Below are 22,466 nucleotides of genomic sequence, written 5' to 3'. Positions count from 1 at the left end.
ATACATACATACATACATACATACATACATACATACATACATACATACATACATACATACATACATACATACATACATACATACATACATACATACATACATACATACATACATACATACATACATACATACATACATACATACATACATACATACATACATACATACATACATACATACATACATACATACATACATACATACATACATACATACATACATACATACATACATACATACATACATACATACATACATACATACATACATACATACATACATACATACATACATACATACATACATACATATATATATATGTTGTTATCTTTTCTAAAACCTTAGTAAAACTTAAGATAGTTTGACTTAGGGTAATTTTAGGATTTTTTTTGAACAGAGGGAGTTATACTTCTTGTGCCTAGCGTATTTCACAAGGACAATGACATGATTCATGCATTATGTTTTAGCTTTGTCTTAAATCAAACCATTTTAAGGTTAACTAAGTTTATATAGAAAAAAGTACTAGTATTTATTATACCAAATAAGTATTATATTAGGTTTACCATGAATTATGTTTTAAGGTCGGTTTAGCACAACTTCACCAACAGCTTCATGAGTTGTTGTAAGATATTTTTCACCAAATACACTTTTCAAAATAGTTCATGAGATAAAGCTCCTTTTTTATGCTCTCACAAAGGAACAAAGAGAGATATAAAACTAAAAAAAAGTAGCTTTTCACATCTCTCTATTTTTGTCACTTCTCTCCCTTAGCCATGCATGAAAGTGTTGGCGAAACTATTTTGCTAAATATTTTTTTAGTAAAGTTATTTTCCAAATAAAAAACTTTATGAGTGAGGTTGAGCTGTGCTAAATATAACCTTAATATTATACATATTCGGTGCCATAAATATCGGTATTCTTTTCTATAAATTTGATTATAATTAAATTGGTGTCATATGTCATATTAGTTATTCGTAGCTAGACAACGTTGTCATTGCCTCAAGACCCGAGATTCGACAAGCGTGGCTACAAAAAAACATAAACTAGGCTGCCTCAATCATGACCAAGTGAATGGTAATTGTAAGGATCAAATAATGGTCTCAAGTTTGGGACAGTGGAGGATTAATTGAAGTATAAAAAATTAAAACAACAAACTTTAACCTAAACAAACTACCCCATCCCTAAGAAAAGAGCCAGACCTGAAACTACTGCTACAAAAAGTGAATTAAAGTAGATCCTTAGGTCCATCAGCCCATCACACTAAGATATGTCCTTAATTAGATCACTCTAGCAAATAGACCTTTGGAATTTATGTTAACTCCTCGAAATATGAGGTTTAGATTTATTTTAGGATGAGGAGAGTACATGATTAAATACGAGAAGGATATCTTATAGGTGCCAAACATTAAGAAAAGAGATTAAAAACAATAAATAATGCATACTATTATAGAAATCAAAGTCTTAATGATGATTTAAATACCAGTTTTATAATGTTAATATTTGGATTCCTAAATATGTGAAGCCCAACATTTGAAGTCTAATTATATCATGCCTTTTTAGTCTCTTCTCTTCAAAACCAAACGCATGAGCCGCGCGAAGGTATTCATTTCAAGCAAAAGGCACACGTTTTCTGTGTGAAAGCTCAAGGCGCTTTTGGCAAATAAAGGACAACCGCAGGGTAAAAGCGGTAACAATGGACGGAAAAACTCGGGCCTTGTTTAGTTAAAAAAATTTACAAAATAGGAATAGTGTCACTTTCGTTTGTATTTGACAAATATTATCAAACATGTACTAACTAGACTCAAAAGATTCGTCTCATCAATTCCGGCCAAACTGTGCAATTAGTTTTTATTTTCGTCTATATTTAATACTTCATGCATGCGTCTAAAGTTTTGATGTGACAGAGAATCTGAAAAATTTTGCAAAATTTTCTTGGAACTAAACAAGGCCTTTGAAACAAAAATCTTGGCGTGTACTAATAAACTTTGGCAACCAGCCCCTCGTCAAAAATCTTAATTCCAAATCCACCCCCACCACACGCACGTTTCTCTTCTCGAGTTCTCCCTAGTAGTCTCCCCCCCACCCAAAAAAAAAAAAATCCCCATCTCCTTCGCCACCGGCGAACCCTGCCTTCCCGTCCTTCCGCGATTCTTCCGCGTCGTGGTAAGCGGTGAAGCTCTGTAAGATTTGCCCCGCCTTCGTTTTCTTCCCCTCCAGCGGCGCGAGCTCCCCTCCTAACCCTTTTTCTTCCTTGGTCCTCACCTAGCTACATGGCGGATTCGCGAGGAACAGCTTCGCGCCCGGCGCGCCTCCGCGTCATGCGCCCGGAAGTCAAGGAATTTCTGACGAGTCCTCGACGTAGCCGCCCCAAGAAGCAGCCGCCTCCACCTCCGCCTCCTCCTCCTCCCCCGCCGCCACGGAGGGAGAAGGTGAAGGAGAGGAAGCAGAAGGAAAAGGAGAAGGCAGCGACGGGGGAAGAGAAATTCGAGCGCGCGCAATACAACTGCGCCTTCCAGGACGAGGACGAGGGCGGCCGCGACTTCGCGCCGCCGGAGCTGGTCTGGGGTAAGGTGCGGAGCCACCCCTGGTGGCCCGGACAGGTGTTCGACGCCGCTGATGCGTCGGAGATCGCGCTTCAGCACCGGAAGGCCGGCGCCCCGCTCGTCGCCTACTTCTGGGACAGGACCTTCGCTTGGAGCGACCCTTCCGCGCTGCTCCCCTTCCGCACTAACTTTAGGCGACTATCCGCCCAGAGCAATATGTCCAGCTTCGTCTCCGCCATCGACTCTGCGCTGCAGGAGGTCGGGCGACGCGTAGAGGCTGGCCTATCGTGCGGTTGCTTCAGTTCCAGCATTGCCACCAAGCAGGAGGTTCAAAACTCTGGTGTCCGACAAGGGGCGTATGGTGCGGTGGTAGACTCTGTCTACACAAGGGATGCCTTCCATGGCAAAACATTTCTTGACTACATCTCAGCACTGGGAAAGAAACCACTGGCCGGTGCTGATCTTCTTGACCTTGCCACCGCCAAAGCACAGGTGAGGGCGTTCAATCGCTCAAGGGGTTCAAGGGACCTCCCTGAGTTTGTGATGTTTGAGGGCATTGAGGAGATTACAGAGTTGACACACACAAAGGGAGAAAGGATGCACAAGAGGAGTGAGGATGATGTTCCGAGCAAGGAGAAGAAATCAAGGCGTTATGGGAGTTCACGTAGAAAAGGAGAGGCTTTACCAGAGGCTGGAAATGAAGATGCTATGGATGAAGACGGCAATGGAGGGGCAGCAGATGATACATTGAGTCAGGGGAAAAAGTCAAAGCGCATGAAGAGTTCATTGAAGAAGAAAACAGATATTTCCAAACATTTAGATGGACTCAAAACCAGTCCTGTTGCTGACAGCAGAACACTGGACAAGAAGACAGTAGATGATGTTTTGAGCGAGAGAAAATCTGGGCGCACGCTGAGGTCCATGAGCAAGAAGGAAGATGCTTTAGAGGGTTTGAAAAGGCTGGCAAAGGATGGAAATGAGGAATTAACAGGAAAAAGCAAAGATGCCTCGGTTCTTAAAGAAAACAATCAGAGGTATGGAGCAGGCTCTGCACACAAGAGGGGTAGAATCACAGAGGATGGGTATCATAGACTTGGAGATAGCAATGCTGAGGATCTCACTTCTGACAAGAGAAGATCGGGGCATAATGAAAACTCAATAAGCAAGCGGGTGTCCATCTCGGAGCATGGTAGGAAGAAGAAGAAACTTTCTGAACTCATGGCAGGGACAGGCAGGCCTAATTCTGCATCGGGTGGCAAAACTCGAGGGAAGCGTTTGTTGCATGATTCAGTTGAGAAAGCTGAGGATCCTGATCATCACTCTAAGGATACATTGGTGACTAGGAAAAGAAAGAAGCTCAACACATTGGGGGATTTGTCTTCACAGTCAGAGCCTCTCTCTCGTAAGAAGTCCACAAAGGTTGGAGAACTGATGAGCAAAGCAGCTGGGAACAGCATACAGGCAGCACCTGCTGTCGGAGCTAATAGTGCAGTGTCTCAGACGAAACCACGTAGGGCTAAGCACAGGCAAGTAAATTCTGAAGACAAATCTCCACGTCCTGTGAAGGTGAATCAGGGGAACAGCGAAGCCATTAGTGAGGAGTCTTTATCTTGTGGAGAAATGCTGTGGCAGCTCTCAGTAGCAGCATGTGGTCTTAAGCAGAGAGAGAAAATTGCTCCTACAAGTGTTAACTTCTTTACCGATTTTAGGAAGAACTCCAATTTTTCTAGTTCTGATGTCAATGAGGGGATGTCCGAGAAGGTAACCAACACTGAGCCCACTCCTTCAGAACAGCCTATTGCTGATCATATGCAGGATGACTATTGGGCCGACATTCTCATTAATGTGGAGGAGCCGCTATCTAGCCTCAAAAAGAAGAAAGATGAGAGTAAGAAAAGAGCAAACAAGAAGGAACCTCAGGTTAAGAAACCTCCTGTTCATTCATCGGTGACTACTGAAAATGTAGACGAGCCAAGGAGTGAAGGCAACCAAGATACAGAAAATGGGGAAAAGCTTAGGAACGAAACCAAGCCGTTTTCTGCAAATGGATCTAAACCGAACGCCGGAACCAAATCTGGTGAAGAGATGGAAAATAGCTTTCTATCTGGACTGGTGCTGCACTTCAGCAGGCCAAGTGCTGTTCCATCACGCAGTGACCTAATCAAGATCTTTAGCCAATACGGTCCTGTCAATGAAGCCAAGGCAGATGTTGCAAACAGTGCCAGCTCTGCTCAGGTGATCTTCAAGAGGCGCATGGATGCTGAGGCAGCTTTTGCAGGTGCTGGGAAAATCAGTGCCCTTGGACCTGCCCTTGTGAGCTTTCGTCTCACCGACTTCCCAGCTAGTGCTTCAGGAAATAAAGCTTCCCATGTTGCATCAAAGAGCGATAGAGTGTTGCATGACCAGTGAGGTAAAAATGGCTTTCTCCTATCTTCCCCGGTTGGGTTTGAGTTTGACAGCTGCTGTATATTTATCTTATGCACATTATGGTGTCCTCTTGTTTTTGTAGGGAAACCGGATGAGGGAGTTAGAGAAAAAGGTATACTCTACTGTATGTGCTATATTGTAGCTAGGTTGTTTCAGGATTAAGAGCATTCATAGGAACAGCAAATGGCATCTTTGTCTTCCAGTGTTGTCGAGGTTTCATATACTCCTATTGTCATTTATGCTGCAGATCAGTCGAGATGAGTTGCCAATAACCAATAGGTGTTGTAAAAGCATGCTTGTTTTAAGCTGAGTTTTTGTACTTAAAAAGTTTACTCTGTTTCTTAATAATCCAAGTACTGGATTTTGATGCGGGTGCAATTGGCTGTATCCTATACTTCATGTGGTAGTATTATGTTTGTGCGTGCTGAGCGAGCATACTGATGGTTCGTGTATTGGGCTAGGCTGGAGTGATTCCGATTCCATGATATTTATCAATGCATGCACATATTCAGAGTTTTATTTTATCTACCTTAATGCATCAGTAACAACTACACTGTTTGCTTAAGTTTATCAGCCAAAATCAACCGACATGGCAGCCAAAAAAAAAAAAAAAACAGCCAGCCGAACAGTATAGATCTTTTTAATTAATTATTTACCAAGTTATTCATCTATCTTTCTCTTGCAGTTTGGAAATTTATTTTCCCTGTCCCAATTGAGAAATATTAGGACACTAGATATTAAAGCTTATCAGCCAAAATCAATCAACCGATATGGAACAGTGTTTTCCTCTCGCAACAAATCAGCATCAGCCAAAAAAATAGCCAGCCGAAGAGTATAGATCTCTTTAGTTAATTATGTACCAAGTTCTTCATCTATCTTTCTCTTGTAGTTTGGAAATTTATTTTCCCTGTCCCAATTGAGAAATATTAGGACACTAGATGCTGAATAATACTAGTACAGTTTTTAGTTCACACTATCACCTTTGCTAGTATATCATTTTCCCAGAAACATATTGAAAATGATAGTTGTTTCGATTCCATTGTAGTATCGACATCAGTTACTAATATTTTCACTGGTCTCAAAAGTCAAGGCTGAAATTACTGTTGACTGATTTATTGTGAAAGAAAAATACTGCTGACTGACAGAAAAAATACTGCTGAAAAGAAAAGCGAACATTATAACTTATAAGAATCAGGCTTGTATGATGTGAAACATAAATGACTGAGATGCATATATTTCTCCATTCTAAATTGTCATTCCAAGAATCTTGGAAAGTCAAATAATCTCAAGTTTGACCAAAGTTATAGAAATAATTACAAAAATATATCAAATTAAATAGATATATTATGAATATATAATTAATAAAGAATCTAATGATACTTAATTGGTATCATAAGAGTTATTATCTTATTATATAAATTTAGTCAAACTTAAGATACTTTGATTTTCTAATTCTTAGAATGCCTTATAAATTGGGATGGAGGGAGTACATGTTATCTTTAGAAGTGAAGACATGACTGAGCTAGGGTCCAAGAGCGCTAGAATTAGGCAGAACACGCATATGAGGTAGGTATCTGTTAATTGTCTTTACCCTAAAGCAATGCTTCGTTAGACCTTGTTTAGTTCCAATTTTTTTTGGTTTTGAATGTTGTAGTATTTTTGTTTTTATTTGATAATTATTGTCCAATTATGGATTAACTAGGCTTAAAAAAATCATCTTACAATTTACAGGTAAACTATGTAATTAGTTTCTATTTTTATCTATATTTAGTGCTTTATACATGTGCCGCAAGATTCGATGTGACGAAGAATCTTAAAAAGTTTTTGGGTTTTGAGTGAACTAAACAAGGCCTTAGTAAATAATATGTTCTCCTACTCAATGCTATATCCAAATTTATGGTAATATGAACATTAGTTATATTATCATTCATTGATCAATGGCACATGTCGATTTCACATAGAATTTGAAGAACTCAAATTTGCATAGTCTGATTTCGTACAAAACTGAATCATTTGCCGTTGGTTCCACATCTCTATATATTGTTAGTGGACTAGTGGTCACATTTGCCATTATTCATAAGTAGCCTTCCAAATTATGCTCCTTTTCATATATGATTTTACAGGAGCTTTAGATATTCTGTGGTTGCAACATGTTCAGTTTAAAATTCTACCTCTACTTATTTGAGTCCCATGACTAGCATTGATCTATGAAGGTTTTAGAGCATCCCAAATAATCTCTCAATGTGATCCCTCGTCTCTATAAAACTGTGATATTGAGGGAGATAATCATTTTTTTGTTCTCAAACAGTCCTCTAATATGGGCCCTTTTTTACCACCGAAAAGCCACTTATCTCCCCTCAAATGAAGGGGGAGTTGCATCTTCCCCAATAGCTTGGGCCCACCACAACTGTCTCTTCTTCCTCCCTTCTCACCATTGCTGTTGATTGGATCGGAGCTCTTGCCGGCCATTGAGGACCAAACTTGTTGGATCCGCGCTAGATGCAAGAGGAAGGAGGCGATCGCCCTCAGTGCTCGACGTTGCCGAACTCGCCACCCATGGCCGTGCTCAAGCTGTTCGTATCCCTGGCCGCGCTTAAGAGCTCTACGACGAGCCTGCGTCGGCCTCCAGTGCCTATAGATCTCGTGGAGAGAGAAGAGAGATGAAGACCTCCATTCGGGGCGTACACTTCCAGATCTTGGGCCCATGGTTATGGGCAGAACGGGTGAAGGAGAAAAGGTGTGGTGGGGGGAGACAAGGAGCGACCTTCGAGCTCCAGCGTCTATACCCGACGGCGAGAGGGGATGGGGAGCGGTGGGTGGCGATGTGCGATGAGGAGGAGATGTGGTCCTGATGGGAGAAGATGAAAGAAAAAGGGAAAGAGAAAAAAGAAAATAAATAAATTGTTAGTGACAAGTAAGTCTCACATATTGAGAGAGATTATTGGGGATCTGTTGTAGCACCTCCTCCAATAAATTCAGAAAATAATATTGTGTTACCCAATATCATCTTATTGGGGAGTTATATTGGCGAGTTGTTGGAGATGCTCTTAGGAGGGACTATTTAAACTGTACTCTTAAACAGATAAGATTAAAAAAACTTGAAAAATTGTACTCTTACTGTTGTTTTATCATAGTGCACTAGTATCAAAATCGTATCGTACGAGGTGAACTCTCATTTCTATTCACAAGATTGGGAACTAGACAATTAATGCTGAGCATCTCCAAGAGTTTGCTATTCCACTTGGTATACTACAAAATTTGGCAAAAATTGCAAAAACGTTCTCCAACAATTTGCTATTCACATTTGCCAAAATCCTTAACTTGCCAAAACTTTGCTCCGCGCGTGCAGTTATCCGCGCGGCGGATTCCGTCGCCAAACCTCACGCGCGGCCTCGCGCGGTGGAGTCTGTTTCCTCCGTCCTCTCGCTCGATTTCTGCGACGCCCGATGGTTGGTCGCCTCGCCTAGCACAGCCGGTTCCACGCCGCCTGTCCGCCTGCGCCACCAGACCTCGCGCCAATCGGTCCTTGAGCTCGCACGCACCTACGAGGACGAGGAGGGAGTGCCGCCCGCGGGGGGCTGCTGCTGCTGCTCATGCTCCCGATCCCGGCCTGGTCCTGGTGGTGGCGGAGGCACGCACGGATCTCGTGGATCCGGCCTTGGGCCTCCTTGACGAGTCGTCGGCGTTTGCCGTAGGTCTGCTCGAGGCGCCGCTGCAGCTCGGCGGCGCGCGCCCGCGCCCGCTCCAGCTCCGCCAGAGCCTCCGCCAGGCGCGCCCTGCTGAGCTTCAAGGCAGCGTCAGCACATCCAGATTCCTGCGCTGTGGCCGCCGTCCTCGCCGCCGCGTGCGCCACCTCGTGGCGCGGTACGACCAAGGCAGAGGCGGGGATGAGGATCTGGCGGACAGCGACGAGGGGCACGGCGGCGGTGGGGAACGCCCCAGCGGCCCAGGAGCGAAGCCAATGCTGTTCGGCGTCCCAATCGGGGCCAAGCGGCTACACGGCGCGGATGGAGATGGAGACGATGTTGATGACGGCGAGGACAGGGCCGCCGAGGAAAATGGCGAGGGCAACGACGAGGACGAGGAGAGGCACGCGGCGCGGGAGCGGGGGGTTAAGGCGGCCAGGAGGAACGAGACGTCGGATCTGGATGTGCTGACGCTGTCCGTGCGGGCGGCCGCGGCGGCGAGGACGAGCACATCCTTGACGCTGCCTTGACGCTGCCTTGAAGCACATCCTTGACGCTGCCTTGACCCTGCCTGTTATTTCCGTTGGTCCAAAAGCATGTTTGTGGGCCTCATTTTTTAGTTTAGCAAGCCCAAATGGCAAACTCTTGGAGAAATAACAAATTTTGACTTGGCAAATATTTTATCAAGTTGCTAAAATAGAAGATTTGGCAAGTGAAATTTAGGGAACTCTTGGAGATGCTCTATGTATCAAAGTTCTTTATGTATTTTACTATATTTTCCTGAATTTACACCATCTGCGATTCTGTATGCAAAACCATTAATGAAAGTAAGGTCATTTTCAGCGTCTCTTAAAGCAGATAACATCTGCCTAAAAAGAACACTTACAACCAACTCACCATATATGCTACCTTTATCTATATAAGCCCAAATCTTCTATTTTCTAGGTAACACTTACAACCAACTCACCATATATACTACTTTATCTATTTGTAGTTCATGAATAACTTACCCACAAACATGCCATAGGTCTACGAGGGCACATACAACAGCTGTGCTGGCCGTTGTTTTCGGCTGGCAATTTTGCAAAACCCCCCTCTCTTCGCTATAATAAATAAGGAGAGAGAGGAAAGCCGTCGCGTTGTGAGACCACTTGAGGTCTTGTTTAGTTCAAAAAAATTTACAAATTGTTTTAAATATAGATAAAAAAATAATTAATTGTATAGTTTATCTGTTATTTGAGAGATGAATCTTTTAAACCTAGTTAGTCTATAATTGGACAATATTTATCAAATATAAATGAATATGCTATAGTGTCTATTTTGTAAAAAAAAAATTAAACTAAACAAGACCCAAGACAAACTCTATGGCCTTGTTTAGTTCCAAAAATTTGTTTGTTTTGGGTACTATAGTATTTTTGTTTTTATTTGGTAAATATTGTTTAATTATAGACTAACTAAGAGCAAGGTTAATAATAGAGCCAAATGCTTGGCTATAAGCCAAGTGATTAGAGCCAAGTTATACAATAAGTTGTCTCATACTTGTCTCTAAATATCTTCTCTTTCCTATTCCTTCTCACAATACTTACTATTTGGGCTCACCACTACTTATACATTCGTGCCTAGCTTAGTGCTTACATAATAAGGGCACTCACAATGCAAACTCTATTATAGAGTCTAAAGTTATTTATTACCTCGAGCAATGTGGACTTAAAGTCTAAATAAGACTTAGAGTCTTATTTTTTCTACCTCTTTCTTCAATAAATATGCTGTCACATCAGCAAAATACCATAAATAAAATGTAATTAATTGTTTTGGACTCTGTGATAAAGTCTTGTATTGTGACTTGTGAGTGCCCTAAGATCAGTCCCAATGCATAGTTTCATGACACAGTTACCAAGACTATAAACTAGATAACCGAGCCACATGAGTTTCATAGGGATGGAACTTCTCTCTCATCTGATGAAACTCCTTCATTTAATAACCCTGCCAAGTCAACACTTTTGCTTATGTGGCACCCTATTTAATGTGTATGAAACTCTCATGAAACATGCATTGATACTGGCCTAAGGGTCAAGCTATCATCTCTCTCCTCTCTTCTTTCCTCCACATCAGCATTAGCTTGGCTATAAGCTCATTATTGTACCTGCTCTAAGCTCAAAAGATTCATCTCGCGATTTACAAGCAAATTATATAATTAGTTTTTGTTTTTATCTCTATTTATGCATATGTTGCAAGATTCGATGTGAAAAGTTTTTTTTGTTTTGGTGCGAACTAAACAAGGCCTGTGGCTAGCTTAACGTTGTACGGAGCCGTTGTCCTGAACCGACGCCGCACGGATCCGAGCTGTGCGCACGAGGTGAAAAAATCCCGCCAAAAATAGAAGCCGCCTTCTCCGTCCCTTCGTCCTCACCTACGTGCACGCAGAGGCTGAGCGGCGAGCAGGCAGCATCGGCACCTAGGCAGGACAGGGCGAGCAGTGTGCCGGCACCGGGGCAGGACAGGGCGGAGCTGAGCCCACAGCAAGATGAGAGCGTGGCAGACCACGTCGTGCTGGCAAGAAAGATGTGCCCGGAGCTGCGCTCCACGAGAGTGTACACCGTACGCCACGGCGGCGTACACCAGCGCCTACTCATTGGGGGATTCGCCCTGGTACTCCAACAGCCTCGACCAGCGCCACCAGCTTGCCGTGTGTTTGGTTGGAGAGCGGGGTGAGCCGGGTCGGAGCGAACTCATTCCCGTGGCTGTTTGGTTGGAGGATGGGAGGGTTGGGTTGGATTCAGGGTGGAATATTCCTCTCAGACGTGGGTTGGACCTGTCCGTCAAAATCTGGCGGACGGAGCCGCTCCAGCCGGGTTGGCTCCCACCAAACACTGAATTCCTTCATCCAAATACTGAATGGAGCCGCTCTGTCCCCAATCCTTCAACCAAAGACTAAAACAGGTTGACTCCGTCCCCCAAAAGCAGAAGTGCAACCAAACACTGAATGAGTTGACTCCGTCCCTAAAAACTAGGTTGGATCCAACCCAACCCACTCAACTCCCAACCAAACACACGGTTGGAGTCCGTCCGTCTGCTCAAACAGCTTGACACACTCATTTGGCCGACGTCCATGGAAACTGAATGTTACTGTTGTCAATTACCTACATGTTCACTTGATTTTGATTTTGGGTCAGTTACCTTCCTTTTGGGTGTGAACTAAGGCCTTGTTTAGTTCACCCAAAATCAAAAAAACTTTTTAGAATTTCCCGTCACATCGAATTTTGCGGAACATTAAATATAATAAAAAATAACTAATTGTAGTTTATTTGTAATTTATGAGATGAATCTTTTGAGCCTACTTAATTTATGGTTGGATAATAATGATCAAATACAAACGAAAATGCTATGTTAAAATCCAAAAACTTTTTAAATCTAAACCAGTCCTAATTAAACATGCCAAGAATATATCCAAAATGTTCTAGTTAGGTATGTACACATTCTGTAATTCTATTTTTTCAGTTACCTTTACACATGTTGTATTGATTCTGGTTAGTTACCTGCATGCTATGTTGCCTTGGTGATTAATGGACAGCAGGGAGTTTGCGGGGGGTTCTGTTAGTAACTAGTGAATGGCGCGTGCCATCGCGCGCTTGGACACATGCACATATAGGTATATACACAAACATGCAATGAGATAATAACACAAGGTTCATACAGAAGTCATTCAGGCGCTGCAAGATTACTACGAATTGTTTCTTTATGAAATATTGATCGTACGCTATCAGAGAATATTTTTTTCACAAATCGCGCATGGGTCAATGCACTTAGCACAAATCATGAGAAATGTATCTGAGACAAGAAAAGCTAAAATGCATAAATAATAATAGACCAAGGAAATGTACCAAAACAGAGAGGATACTCATGCCACAACGAAGACGAAGAAAGGGAAGCCTCACATATTACACAGAGCTCTGGTGAGGGAATGAATGGATCCAGCAGCAAGGTGGGATGGATAGATCTGGTAAATGGATTTAGCATGATTGGAATTCACTTATCATCACTTGATTGAAATCTAAGATAAAAGCACGCAAACACTACATTAAAAGTATACATACAGATCCGATTACCTGAGCACATTAGAACAAACACCATACGTTTTTTCTAGCCTGAACATGATCCAAAATTGTTGATCGACAGAAAAACATGGAGAGTATTAGTTGCACATGTCAACCGCAAATATAAACTGGTAAATAAATTAATAATAAGGTATTGATACAATATAATACTATTTTCTGTTTGGCATGTATCATTTTGAAAAGATTTATCTCAAAGGTTGTTTCATTGATAAACATATATTGTCTGGGTTTATTTATTTTCCTAGATACACTCATTCCGAAACTAAATAGTGTAAGAGGTATATGAGAAAACATTGTTGGAGCAAATGTAATTATCTGGTAGTGTTAAATATTTATGCAAATTCGATTGTAAACTATAAACACGTTAGTATCCACTTGTCGGCATCTGGACTCGGCGTCCAGGCACTAACGAGTGATGAGTCTGCGTGCCCCCTAAACCCGAATGGTGATGCAAGAAAGCACAGAGGATTTATACTGGTTCGGGCCTCGAATGCCCTACGTCCAGTGGAAGAGTCGGTGTCTGTATTGCCTTGCACTCAAGAGTGCTTGTAGTAGGGGTGTACAAGCTGGTTGCGAGAGAGGGCTAAGTCCGAGGTCTCGGCTTTGGGGAGTGAGTGGAGGGAGGCTCAGTGTCCTGAGTCCCTGTCTCTATGTGTGTAGAGTGTGTGCTGCTTGTGAACTACACTTGTGCCTTGAGTGCCATTTTTTCTCCCTAAAGGGTGCCCTGCCTCCCCTTTTATAGCCGTAAGGGGTGGCAGGGTTTTTACATGTGTTAGTCTGTAAATTATCTCTGGTAGAAGGTGGAGTGACAGTGCCGACCCTGTGGAGATTGGCTACTTCGTCCTTAGGGCATGGCTGATGGCGTGGTCGTCTTCTGTGGAGCGTCGCCGAGCCCTGTTGTTTGGATTGTGGAGGTCGGGTCTGAAGCACTGTAGCTTGTCCTGTAATAGTAAAACAGTGACTGTCAAGGTATGGTCACAGTGGCAGGGGTTAATCTCTTCCCATTCCTCTTTTACTGTCGGACAATGCCCTACAGTGACAGAGATAAGGCGCCACAGTGATGGGAGTTGTTGGAATAGTGGACGGCACGCCCTACTGCAGCATGGGAGGCATGGTGCACGTCGCGTCAGGGGTACGGCCACCGTGTACAAGAAGCCTGGCTCCGAGGCCGAGGCTCGGGCGAGGCGTTAATTGTGCTCGAGGCTGGGGCTCGTCCAGGGCGGAGATTGCGCTCGAGACCCAGGGCTCGGGCGAGGCGGAGCCTGCGTCTGAGGCCAAGAGGCTCGGGCGAGACGGAGTCTGCGCCCGAGGGCAAGGGGCTCAGATGTTGCTTTACTCTTTTTGCCGTTTTTTGTCCCCTTAATTTGGGTATCCCGGTTTATGGTACCCAACACCACTAAAAAGCATGAGCAGGCAAGCAACGACATAAGCTCTCTAGGTTTTAGATCGATGAATTAAGACAACAAAAAGGCAAAGTAGAATAGCACAACAACAAACCGTTGTTTGAATTTGTATTTGACTATGTAGAACAAATCATGCAAGGATGAATCACCTTTGTCAGATGTTGTTATCGATGTCTACCTAGCCCCCTATTGAACTTGATGCTCCAATGGACCTGTTGAAATTCCAAAGGTATTTCATTAGTTAAAAAATTGTATAGCAATTTTATCATTTAAATAAACCGACACTAAGCTAAGAAACTGATAATATAATAGCAAGATCTGATAGACTGATATACTATATTTTTATTTTGTAACACTCATCCATCATATTGACTTGATAATTACAACTCATGGAAGGATGTACTCGAACAAATTTAAATACGAGCACCAAAACTTGATGTTAAGATGCATAAATTCAACCAAAAAAATTAATTATAAAAACATGTGCGAATAGCAAGGCAACTGATGGTGAATAGGTACATGATTTGCTGGTATTCTGGATCGACCCATCGACCTTGGGACCTAACCCTAGGACACGAGAAATCAGAGGAGACGTAGGCCTACCAAACGAGAATTGACCTGAGCGGAACCGACAACCAGGGTTTCGTGTAGCAAATTAAAGGCGGCTAGGTTTCAGGGGAGTAAAGGAGACGAGGAGCAAGGGAGAGAGGTCACCTTCACCTGGGGCTACTCGCACCGGAGTCCTCGTCGGCCACCCGTGCCTGAGGCACCACATGAGGCTTGCTTACGTCGGGGCATCTGCATCCAAAGTGCTTGGACCTGCTCGCGCCGGGGGGTGCGCTCACCAGCTGTGGCACGCCGGGGTTGCGCTCCGACCGCACACGCGACTAGCGATGGGGCCCGCCCTAGCCGGTGCGGCGCCATGGGCGCCCTCACCCTGCGGCCATCGGGAGAGATTGAGAGAGAGCAAGAAGAGAGTAGATGAGTGGGGAGGGGGAGACGCGGGTAGAGGCGGAGACGCTGCGGCGGCGACGTGCTGCGAGAGGGAACGTTGGAGGTCGGGGAAGAGCAAAGGCTGATTTTTTTTTTCTTGTAGAAGGACCCAGAACGAGAATCAGAAGCCCTGGGTATATATTCGGTAGGCTGGATACAGAGCAGAAGCCGCACAACACTGAGAGAAGCAAAGAAAAGCCGATAGAAGTGAAGGAGAAGCAATAGAAGCTGCTTGTGGCGAAATCCGCTCCAATCATTCTATACCGTTGACTGGAAGATCCGACGGCCACGTGATTTTGGAGCGATGTGGACCCTGCTTCTACTGGTCGAATCCGTCGGATTCTATACGGAATTTATGTGGTTCATTAGAATTGGTAACTCAAATACTGAAAACTGAATGTTTTCTAGCTACTGCTTGTTTTTTTAGCTACTGAATCTTTTCTGTTTCTGATTACTTTGTTCAGTTCATTAGAATTGACATATCTAGCCATTTTCTACTAGCAGGGAAAAGGTGGTTAAAGGAGGAAGTCTGTCTTTGGAACTGTATTCTTGAGTTTCTTTCTGGACAAGGACATTATGCTACTTCTGTTAGTTAGAACCTGTATTTGGAGCCTCCTGTTATATGGTCATCTAGTACTGAACTTATATTGAACCTGCTGTTATCTTGTGTGAAATTGTTTCTGATGTGAAACTGCACGTCTGCACCTGCTGTCTTTTCGAATTGACACCTGTGTGAATGTGTCAAACGTCTGATTTTTTTTGTTTATAATATTAGACGTAAATGTTTCGATCATATTTGATTTACGGAGAAGAAGATTGTATATTATATTTGATTTATAAAATATATTATATTACATTATACATATAATATATAATTTACTTTGAAGGATTTGTCTTGGACCAATTAGCAATAAAATTTTCAGACATCTTCTTTGATAATTCGTCTTATTCAATTTTTTTACATAAATATTATATATTTTGTTAAGACTTAATTTATCATTAGAGATATTTTACTAATAATTTATTTATTTTATAATTTATAAAAAAAATGGATAGTCAAACATGATGTCTAAAAAAATAAAAATGTCACTTTTTTTGGGACGGAGAGTACATGCAAGCATTAAACGATTTGTAGACAACAACTGTCTGTGAGTTGTATGAGCCGTTTGTTTAGCCATGTGTGGTATAAATTTCAAGAATATACAGACAACAGCTGTCTCTCTATTTGTCCATATCCTGATGTTACTAGCTACAAGCATAGAGCCAGAGGAGACACTGTCCACTGGAGCTAGATCCGTGGAGCATATTATCATTGACATCAATTTATTATTTCTTTCTAATACCAGGGGCTCAAGGTAATATCTGCTGGATATAGCAAAGTAGAAGGTTGCTGAAATAACACTGCATCTAGAGGCTAGAGCATGAATTATCATGTAAAGCTTATAATAAATACATTTGAGCTGGTAGCTTGGATGGGAGAGCAAATTAAAGGAATGTATAGACGCAGCCGCAAAGTGATTGTGCATGACGGATGTATGTAAAAAGGCAGGCGGTAGCTTTTCTTTGGCTGCTGCAAGATGAGATGCTAGGTCTTGTTTAGTTTTTTTTTTTTTTTGCAAAATAGACATTGTAGTATTTTTGTTTATATTTGATAAATAATATTTAATCATAGACTAACTAGGTTCAAAATTTTATATCGCAAATTACACAGAAAAATTGTACAAATTAGTTATTTTTTATCTATATTCAATAGTTTATACATGTGCCGTAAGATTTAATGTAACACAGCTGAAAAATTTTATAAATTTTTTTAGAAACTAAACATTGAGCTCTAGATGGATGGATGTGCATTGCATTGCCCGGGTGTTGGCCTTGCTGGAATAGCGCGCAGGAGGAGGAGCAACTTTGGTGCCGTGCCGTGGCCGTGGCCGTGCTCGTGCTCGTGCTCGTGCTCGTGCGTGCCCACACACTAATATGACTTGGTGGTAGTAGTAGTAGTAGAAGTCCTATGCAGCTTTACATGCTGTGGCTTTATTCCAGCTTGCTTTTGTTTGCATGCTGTCCATACAGTGTTGAATGTGGGCATGGAGGAGATGCATGTGAAATGTGAATGGGCATCGATCATAGTATGTTACAGCACAAAAGGAATTGAATCGGCTAATCCCAATCCCAATCTCAATCCAGCAGTAGATTTACCTTTGTTGTTGGCTATGGCTCGATGGATGGCCTGGTTGGCTGCTTGAGATCTACTAGCACAGTAAGTTGCTTGCTTGGTCCCCTTGGTGTTGGTCCCATCAACATTCATTCAATTCAATTGAACTAAACAGCAGCAGCTGCCTGCTTTAACGAGCGACTTTTTACCTTCTCTTTTCTTCTTTCTCTGCTGTGACAGCGCCTCATCAAATAATAATCATAATCAATCCATCGCTCCGTGAGTCCATGTCCACGGTGATAAACTTTTTTTTTTTGGGGGGGTGGGGGGTCGTCTTTTGCGTTCCGTTCCCACTGCGAATATGCGATGCCGACTGCCGCTTTATCAGGACAGGCAGGGGTGAGGAATGAGCGTGCAGCAGGCAGGCGCTTCTCCCTTTTCTTTCCCTTGCCTTCCAGCTTGCATCCTCCTCCTCTTCTTGCAGTTGTGCTTGCTACAGTACACTCTCCTCTCACAGTACAGTAGTCTCTTGCTCTCCGTAGGTTTTTTTATTTATTACTTCGCCTGTAAGGAATAGCAAATTAAAGGATACTGACGTGCGAGAGAGTTGCAATTGAATTAGCTTCCGTAGAATTCAATTCATTCATCCGCAGGTTGACAGAGCGCAGACGACGATGGCATCATCATCAAGCAGCCGGTGCCGGTGCCGGCCTCTTCTTCTTCTCAATCTCTCCTATTCTTCCTGCTACGGCTGCTGCTTCCTCTTGGTCCTCGTCACCGCCGCCGCCGTCTTCTTCACCGCCTCCGATGCTCAGGTGCCGGGTGAGTATGATACTCGTCGATCGTAAAACGCAATACTACTTGACTAGTACCTGCTGGCTGACACCATAAACAAGAAGCACAGGCTTCGTCAGCATCGACTGCGGCGGCTCCGCCAACTACACGGACGAGCTGGGCCTGCAGTGGACGGGCGACGCCGGGTGGTTCCCCTTCGGGCAGACGGCCACCATCTCCGTGCCCTCCGAGAAGCGCGCGCAGTACTCCACGGTGCGCTACTTCCCACCATCGTCGTCGCCGGCCACCACCAGCACCAATAATAATAACAAGCACTGCTACACGCTGCGCGTCCGCACCCGCACCCGCTACCTCGTCCGCGCCACCTTCCTCTACGGCAACTTCGACAGCAGCAACGTGTTCCCGGAGTTCGACCTCTACCTGGGCGCCTCCCACTGGTCCACCATCGTCATCTACGACGACGCCAAGGTCGTCACCAGGGAGGCCGTCGTCCTCGCCGCCGACCCCGCCCTCAGCGTCTGCCTCTCCAGCGCCGCCACCACGGGTCAGCCCTTCATCTCCACGCTGGAGCTCCGCCAGCTCAACGGCTCCCTCTACTACACCGACTACGAGGCCGACGCCTTCCTCGCCCTCTCCGCCAGGATCAACTTCGGCGCGCCCACCGCCGACCCCGTCAGGTACCCGGACGACCCCTACGACAGGATCTGGGAGTCCGACATGGTGAGGAGGGCCAACTACCTGGTGGACGTGGCCGCCGGCACCGTCAACGTCTCCACCGACAAGCCCGTCTTCGTCGCCTCCAGCGAGAGGCCCCCGCAGAAGGTGATGCAGACGGCGGTCGTCGGCTCCCTCGGCGAGCTCACCTATCGCCTCGACCTCCCAGGCTTCCCGGGCAACGGATGGGCCTTCTCCTACTTGGCCGAGATCGAGGAGTTCGTCGTCCCCGAGACGCGAAAGTTCAAGCTCTACATCCCGGGCCTGCCGGACGTCAGCAAGCCCACGGTGGACATCGGCGAGAACGCGCCGGGAAAGTACCGCCTCTACGAGCCAGGCTTCTTCAACATCTCGCTGCCCTTCGTCCTCTCCTTCGCCTTCAGGAAGACAAACGATTCATCCAAGGGGCCTATTCTCAACGCCTTCGAGATATACAAGTACATAAACATCGATCTCGGATCCCCAGATGGTATGTAGGTACTTAATTATTAGTATGCCATTGCATTGCATTGCAAATTTGCAATTGCTTGGTCCATGTCCTTACGATTTCCCATATTTCATTAAGCAGACAAGAGATTTCCATGTTAATTATACTCCTAGCTACTACTGCGTGTGCAGCACCTGTGATGGCAAGCCTGGCGTCGCGTTACCCGCTCGCTGATTGGGCAATGGAAGGCGGCGATCCCTGCCTACCTTCACCCTGGTCTTGGGTCAAATGCACTTCAGAAGCGCAACCAAGAGTCGTTTCCATGTAGGAGTAATTTATAACAAACTAACTCAGATCAGCTAGCTTTCACTTGTTCCTAATAGTAATAACTTGATCTGAGCCATCTGTTGTCATCCATCAGAAATCTTTCAGGAAACAACTTGACAGGGAACATACCACCCGAAGTAGCGGCTTTGCCATGCTTAGCGGAGATGTAAGCTAGCAATCCATTCTTCTGTTCTACCAGTCCATGCCTCCATGGACCATGGTTGCATTGGTTGTATAATCCGCAGGTTTAATTCCTTGCAGCGGACTTGCTAATAACATGTTGACGGGCCCAATTCCTGATCTCAGTGGCTCCTCCAACCTATCCATCATGTGAGGATCATATCAGAGCTACACTAGTACAAATTTCGGTTCGGTTCATAGCCGGCTCATCTTTTAATTTTTTTCATGCATGCAGTCATCTCGAGAACAACCAACTGACTGGAAATGTTCCTTCATACTTTGGTAGCTTGCCAAAACTGAGCGAGCTGTAAGTGGTCCTTACCTGGTCAAACATTATATTATATTGGAACGAAGTACCTACCTACCTGAAATGAAAAAGCTCAACGTACTTATGTGCACATACTTTGGAACCTTAGTTTATTTGATAAACTGCCTTGCTTTTTAATTTATGCATGTTACTTGAAATTAATATAATGATAATAAGCATCCTTCTCATGCTACTAAGAAACTACTAGCTAGTATATATGTGACATAGGCCAAGGCAGTCTTTGAATTTGTTTGTTGGTAAATATATACTACATCCCAATTTGCTTTAATTACCTAAGCTTTTCACCAATACAATGATGCAGGTACCTTCAAAACAACAAGCTGTCTGGATCCATTCCCAGGGCTCTGCTAAGTCGAAGCATTATTTTCAAGTGCGCAGCATTCTCTCCCTGATATGATATTTTGATAATTTGTTTTGCTCCTAACTAGTTACTGAATCCCATTCCCACCACACTGCACAACTGCAGTTTAATTCAGCAATATGAAAATTTTCAGCTACTCTGGGAACATATATCTTGGAATAGGGAAGCAAGAGAAGAAGCATGTAATCATCATTATATCTGCTCTGCTTGGAGCATCCTTGTTACTTGCAGCTGCCCTATGTTGCTACATGCTGACACGCAAAGCCATGAACAGGGACTCTTCATCCACAACAGAAGGTGAGTAGTTCCTCGATCTTGTCGACCTCGCGCGCTCTGGTCTGGTGTGATTGATAGATGCAACAGTAGGACCGAACTCAACTCCACTACTGTGGTCCGCATGCAGGAGGTCCACATGACGACGATGTCGTTGCAGAGAAGGTGCTGCCTGCAGAGCAGGACAAGAAGTTGCAGAAATATCCAAGCACGCAGTTGCAGTCGAGCGCAAGAATCGCCACCGAGACGGCTCATCCCTACAGACTGTGTGAGCTTGAAGCAGCGACCAAGAAGTTTGCGAGCAGGATCGGTTCGGGGGGGTTCGGGATAGTGTACTACGGGAAGCTGAGTGATGGAAAGGAGATTGCTGTGAAGGTGCCTAGCAACGATTCGTACCAGGGGAAGAAGCAGTTCTCAAACGAGGTGGCTTTGCTCTCGAGGATACACCACAGGAACCTAGTGGCGTTTCTAGGCTATTGCCATGAGGATGGGAGAAACATTCTGGTGTACGAGTTCATGCACAATGGAACGCTCAAAGAGCAGCTGCATGGTAACTCAGCTCCACGATCTAGCTATATCGATCTCCTCCGATCCATTGGCTAAATTAATAATACCATTGCCTTACTTGCAGGGCGCGACAAGCACATTAGTTGGATCAAGCGGCTTGAGATTGCCGAGGATGCTGCGAAAGGGATCGAGTATCTCCACACTGGATGCACGCCATCGATCATCCACAGAGACATCAAGACGAGCAACATCCTTCTGGACAAGCATATGAGAGCCAAGGTGTCCGACTTTGGGCTCTCCAAGTTGGTGGCAGCGGAGGGGAAGGAGTCTCACGCGTCAACCAACGTGAGAGGGACACTGGGCTACCTGGACCCGCAGTGAGTAGAAATCCAATCCAATCCAATCCAATCCCTGAGCGTCGATGTTTCATTCATTCATTCATTCAGTCATTCATTCTAGCTAGTAATTTCCATGATGTTCATTCAGTCTGAATCCCACAATATCCCATCTCTCTGACTCTGAAGCTATATGTGTATCTGTCAGGTACTACATCTCTCAGCAGCTGACTGAGAAGAGCGACATGTACAGCTTCGGCATCATCCTGCTGGAGCTCATCTCCGGCCGCCCTCCCATCTCCACCATCGCCTTCGGAGACCACTTCCGCAACATCGGGCCGTGGGCCAAGTTCTACTACGAGAGCGGTGACATCGAGGCCATCATCGACCCCTCCGTCTCCATGGCAGGCGAGTACCAGGACGTGCAGTCCGTCTGGAAGATCGCCGAGGCTGCAGTGCGGTGCATCGATGTGGAGCCCCGGAAGCGGCCCTGCATGCCTGAGGTGGTCAAAGAGATCCAGGACGCCATGGCGCTAGAGCGGGCGGCGGCTGCAGAGACGACCAACAGCAACAGGGGGCTCGGCTGCCCCTTCTCCCCCGCGGCGGCGAGCGTCAGGTCCGGCGGGACCATGAGGTCGCACGACATGGTCATGGACAACCTGCTGCTCATGGACGACGACGAGTCCACCTCCTTCTCCGGCTCCGCCGTCAGCAAGCTCAAGTACCCGGAGCTGCGATAGCTAGGTCGCATTATTATCTGGCTTGTCTTGTCGACTTTGGAGAGCGGCAAAGGCGATTGCAATTTGAAATTGTTGATTGACTAGCTAGTACTCTCCTCCGTGTAAAATGTAATACTTCTCCACCAGAGAATTTTTTTTTTTTAGGAAATCAATCTGAATC

At 44.7% G+C, this 22,466-nt stretch overlaps 2 protein-coding genes and 1 long non-coding RNA gene across 5 annotated transcripts; 2 read left to right on the top strand and 1 right to left on the bottom strand.

The window, feature by feature from the left end:
• Positions 2,039 to 5,441, top strand: LOC110433943. Of its 3 annotated transcripts, XM_021457139.1 has the most exons (4): positions 2,039 to 2,163; positions 2,267 to 4,953; positions 5,053 to 5,082; positions 5,218 to 5,441. In XM_021457139.1, the coding sequence occupies exon 2, from the start codon at positions 2,271 to 2,273 to the stop codon at positions 4,950 to 4,952; it is 2,682 nt and encodes an 893-aa protein (XP_021312814.1). In that variant the 5' UTR covers positions 2,039 to 2,163; positions 2,267 to 2,270; the 3' UTR covers position 4,953; positions 5,053 to 5,082; positions 5,218 to 5,441. The 3 variants fall into 3 exon arrangements, with proteins under 3 accessions (XP_021312814.1, XP_021312812.1, XP_021312813.1); XM_021457137.1 differs by having other exon boundaries at positions 5,053 to 5,441; XM_021457138.1 differs by having other exon boundaries at positions 2,085 to 2,180; positions 5,053 to 5,441.
• On the bottom strand, positions 12,344 to 15,289 carry LOC110433944. Its single transcript, XR_002451395.1, has 4 exons — positions 14,889 to 15,289; positions 14,324 to 14,386; positions 12,763 to 12,801; positions 12,344 to 12,653 (listed from the first exon to the last, which is right to left on the bottom strand). It is a non-coding gene; the product is annotated as an uncharacterized LOC110433944 (long non-coding RNA).
• LOC8074147 (probable LRR receptor-like serine/threonine-protein kinase At1g67720) lies at positions 17,733 to 22,458 on the top strand. The gene is made up of 12 exons (XM_021457136.1): positions 17,733 to 17,835; positions 17,973 to 18,141; positions 18,224 to 19,297; positions 19,447 to 19,579; positions 19,677 to 19,748; positions 19,844 to 19,912; positions 19,998 to 20,069; positions 20,392 to 20,460; positions 20,585 to 20,748; positions 20,855 to 21,274; positions 21,356 to 21,608; positions 21,775 to 22,458. The coding sequence occupies exons 2-12, from the start codon at positions 17,994 to 17,996 to the stop codon at positions 22,304 to 22,306; spliced, it is 3,006 nt and encodes a 1,001-aa protein (XP_021312811.1). The 5' UTR covers positions 17,733 to 17,835; positions 17,973 to 17,993; the 3' UTR covers positions 22,307 to 22,458.

This window comes from Sorghum bicolor, chromosome 3, assembly GCF_000003195.3.
Source record: "Sorghum bicolor cultivar BTx623 chromosome 3, Sorghum_bicolor_NCBIv3, whole genome shotgun sequence".
Classification (NCBI taxonomy): domain Eukaryota; kingdom Viridiplantae; phylum Streptophyta; class Magnoliopsida; order Poales; family Poaceae; genus Sorghum; species Sorghum bicolor.
The sequence above is the reverse complement of the archived record's forward strand: the minus strand, read 5'-3'. Positions and strand labels throughout refer to the sequence as shown.

Bases quoted from the DNA above. Each gene is read 5' to 3' on its own strand.
- LOC110433943 (XM_021457139.1), top strand. From the start codon at position 2,271: ATGGCGGATTCGCGAGGAACAGCTTCGCGCCCGGCGCGCCTCCGCGTC.
- LOC8074147 (XM_021457136.1), top strand. From the start codon at position 17,994: ATGGCATCATCATCAAGCAGCCGGTGCCGGTGCCGGCCTCTTCTTCTT. The intron at 20,749-20,854 runs GTGAGTAGTTCC...GTCCGCATGCAG, and splicing joins CTCTTCATCCACAACAGAAG to GAGGTCCACATGACGACGAT. The intron at 21,609-21,774 runs GTGAGTAGAAAT...TGTATCTGTCAG, and splicing joins CTGGGCTACCTGGACCCGCA to GTACTACATCTCTCAGCAGC.